Source organism: Sinocyclocheilus anshuiensis, unplaced genomic scaffold, assembly GCF_001515605.1.
Source record: "Sinocyclocheilus anshuiensis isolate Anshui unplaced genomic scaffold, SAMN03320099.WGS_v1.1 scaffold1536, whole genome shotgun sequence".
Classification (NCBI taxonomy): domain Eukaryota; kingdom Metazoa; phylum Chordata; class Actinopteri; order Cypriniformes; family Cyprinidae; genus Sinocyclocheilus; species Sinocyclocheilus anshuiensis.
The window spans coordinates 199,808-203,528 of NW_015555801.1; the positions used below are offsets into that span (position 1 = coordinate 199,808).

A 3,721-nucleotide genomic window follows, 5' to 3' on the forward strand; every position below is an offset into this window, starting at 1 on the left:
CAAAAAAAGGTCTCTATTCACTTCTCTCCGTGTCCTTTTATCTGCCGGCGAAAACTTTACCAGCAGCGGATAGGTCGGCGTCAAGTTGCTTAATGATGACTGACAGCGTCATGAGCCAATCAGCAGTCAAGGAAGGCGGCCTAAGAGATCGATAGGGAAAGGGGAGAGAGAGAGCGAGAGAGAGAGAGAGCGAGAGCGAGAGAAAGAAAAACACAGGCACTCCCACAAGGACATATATGGACGTAACAGTCACAACACACAGGACGCCCAATTGCAAAATGACTGTATTAAATATAATGATATACATTACACATTTCTGTAGATGGCATTTCAAACGCTGATTATTAATATCTGTTTAATATTGGTTTCTTTGCGTACAAGTACGCAACATATTTTGTGCATCATAACAAAATTAAAACAAACAAAACAGTTTTACATTGTTTTACATGTTATAATTTTAGGTATAATTATATGTTATAATTTTAATTTTACTTGAATTTTAATTCTACATTTTGTTTGCTACCTTAAAAATTATATTTTATAATTTCAGGTATAATTATGTTATCATTTTAATTTTACATTTTGTTTGCTACCTTAAAAATTATATTTGATAATTTCAGGTATAATTATGTTATAATTTTAATTCTACATTTTGTTTGCTACCTTAATTCAAATTCATTGTCATTTTTCCTGTTTGTTGCTGACGTGTTTGTGATGTGACTTGAAAAGTTTGATCTGTATTTTTTTTTTTAAATAAACTGGATGTTTATGTTTCAGTCAAGCCTGACATAAACTTCAAAGAAACTATTCCCTCTCAGTTTGAATGGATGAATAAATCAGCACGATGTAATGCTACGCTTATCATCAATTGCACCAATAATGAGAACGGTAAGTACTGGAAATGTTTCGATGGCACTGTGAACTCATATTTACATATTTTTTATTGTAATCATACTATATTTACATTGATGATTAAACAGACAAGCAGATGATGAATGAGTTTTCTCTTCTTTATTTGTCAGAAAACAGCGTAATTTATGGTTTAAATACCCCAGTGTCATTATTACCAGACACACAGCACACCTGCACTGGAGAATATCCTTTACGAGAAACACCCCATCAAGAGTAATGAGCTCTCCATTCAAATAAATTGCGGTGAGCTCCTATTAAAGAGACAGCACTGGTTCAAAGTTCTTCCCTCTTTCTCTCCTGTACACCTGGGAATATTTACCAATAATGTCATGATGAATAGCAAAAAAAAGCTGGTTTACATGTAGTTAAATGTACAATACATTGACCCTAAAAAGTATTTAGACTCTTAAGGTGCACTTAAAACTATACGAATGTCTTTAAAATCAATTGTATAATATAATATTAAATGCTGAATGCTGATTGAATGTTTTCATTTTTATATTGTAACAACATCTTTGTTTTTGTCCCTTTAACTTGTCACAACAATTTATAAGTGGACTTACATTGCAACTCGGTTCTTTTAATTAAGAAACGTATCGCTCTAACTTGTATCACTTTGATTTCACTTTAAAGGAGTCATGTGATGCTGCTAAAAAGAACATTATTTGGTGTATTTGGTGTAATGAAATGTGTTTAGGAAAAATTTTATATATTTTATATTTGTTATTTAATATATGATACTTGTTATTTAATATGTTATCTAATACTTTGACATTCAGACGTATTCAAGTGTGACTGAGGAATCCAAATAGAACCACTGTAAATTGTGTGTGTGTGTTATAGAGAGCCTTTTGTACACTCATTGTGAAGATTTGTTTTGCATTGTTTGTGATTTCTATTTTTCTTTCTTACAGACTGGCAAAAGAATGGGCGATTTCAGCACAGATACACCTCATTGGAAATCTCCTGGAATTCACTCGAGGGACATCAATGCTCAGGGTTTAAATGGGACAGTTATTCAGCCAACTGCAGTGATGGAAGCAGTCATCGTAAGAGCTCACACTTTCCTGTTGTTTTATCAATACAGCATCATTGAAATTTATCATCTGCACATTATCTGTAAAAATACTCCAGGGTCTTTTATGATATTAGTAGAGGTAGTAGATGTTCAATGTCTTATTCAGGTATGTTTTGTCTTTTCAGGGGGGAGCTGTACAAAACACAGTGGCACTAGTGCAGTCTGCAGGATTACAGGATTATTGCCATATAAAAATTATACCTGCAGTATTATTGGAACAGTCAACCAAAAACATTATGTAATTTACACCAGTGACAGTGCAACACTTTCTGCCAGTACGTTTTATTTATTTATTTTTCAAAATCTCTTGTGTCTCTGCCATTCTTCATTTTGTGGTTATTTTCTGAATATTAAGATTTTGTCCTTATCAGCTTTGGACCTTTTTACCCCCATGCATTTTCTATCTATAATGTGTATTGTTAGTAATTTAATAAAATAACAGTTAATTGCTGAATGGAATTTTCATAAATGCTGCAATTAAATTGTATGTAAATGACATGCCATTGTTTGTCTAAAATGTGTTTTGTTTAATTCTGTTTGATAGAGCCCATTTTCCAATCACAAATTGAAGTATCTCACCCTTCTCACAATTCTCTTGAAATAAAATGTGAAAACAAGGGATCAGAGATAGTCTGGAATGGAGGAAATGGGACATTCATAGCTGAAATCACATCCAATGGAGAAACTGTCACTGCAGGTCCACAGAACAGATGCTTGTTTCAATTTTCAGATCTTTACTATGCAACATATGATGTTAAGGTATTTGAATCCCACCTAATGTCTTTCTGCATCTGTCATTCATTAAAGCCAAAGAGTCACATGGGTTGGAATTGCAGTGTTTCACATTTATTAATTTCAGATTACAGCCAAGAATAAAGAAAGACATTCAGCTTTCATTACTTCTGAAGCTACTACTAAATGTAAGAGCAACCTTTTCTCATTCCGGCCCAACTAGAGGAGCTATTTCCCATTTCTATTAAGTTCTGTGATTTATGTGTTATATGTATCATCTTTCTGAAGTTGCTTTTATAGCTGCGCTCACTTATTTTTTGGTACAATACAGTGACACTAAAAAGTCCTTAGACTCTTAAGGCACACTTAAAAATATATGAATATAATATTAAACTAAATTGATTTTATAATTATGTTCATTGTTATTCAACATCTTTGGTTTCATTATAATTGCTTTTGGTTTCTATTGTGATTTTAGTGTTTTTTTTTTTTTTTTCATTTAAATAATTAAATTATTTCCAAAAATGTATATTTTTAAGCATATCTAATGCAGTGACAATTTATTATAGATATTTTATTGCACCTGTCTGATTGTGTTGTTCAGGACATATAGTTAGCTTCTTATGAATTTGTGAATGTTCACATGCACAGGTCAGTACAAACGTACAAAGAATGGAGACGAAACAACAGACCAAGAGGTGAATATGAATGGCTGCAATGTTATGGACAAATACTGTGTAAATGTTTAAACCAGTATACCATCAGTAAAGATGACAGCATATCCAAAGGAAGCACAGCCTATTGTGATTTTAGTGTTTTTTTTTTTTTTTCATTTAAATAATTAAATTATTTCCAAAAATGTATATTTTTAAGCATATCTAATGCAGTGACAATTTATTATAGATATTTTATTGCACCTGTCTGATTGTGTTGTTCAGGACATATAGTTAGCTTCTTATGAATTTGTGAATGTTCACATGCACAGGTCAGTACAAACGT

General features: G+C 32.2%; 1 protein-coding gene across 1 annotated transcript in view; it reads left to right on the forward strand.

Moving 5' to 3' along the window:
- Window positions 1-3,471, forward strand: part of LOC107674929 (receptor-type tyrosine-protein phosphatase C-like) — a 39,625-nt gene extending 36,154 nt beyond the window's left edge. Inside the window, exons 9-12 of the mRNA XM_016469087.1 lie at window positions 778-888; window positions 1,827-1,961; window positions 2,116-2,265; window positions 3,374-3,471. Of these exons, the coding sequence (XP_016324573.1) occupies window positions 778-888; window positions 1,827-1,961; window positions 2,116-2,265; window positions 3,374-3,471 (494 nt within the window). The remainder of the gene's footprint in view (window positions 1-777; window positions 889-1,826; window positions 1,962-2,115; window positions 2,266-3,373) is intronic.
- Window positions 3,472-3,721: the final 250 nt, after the last annotated feature.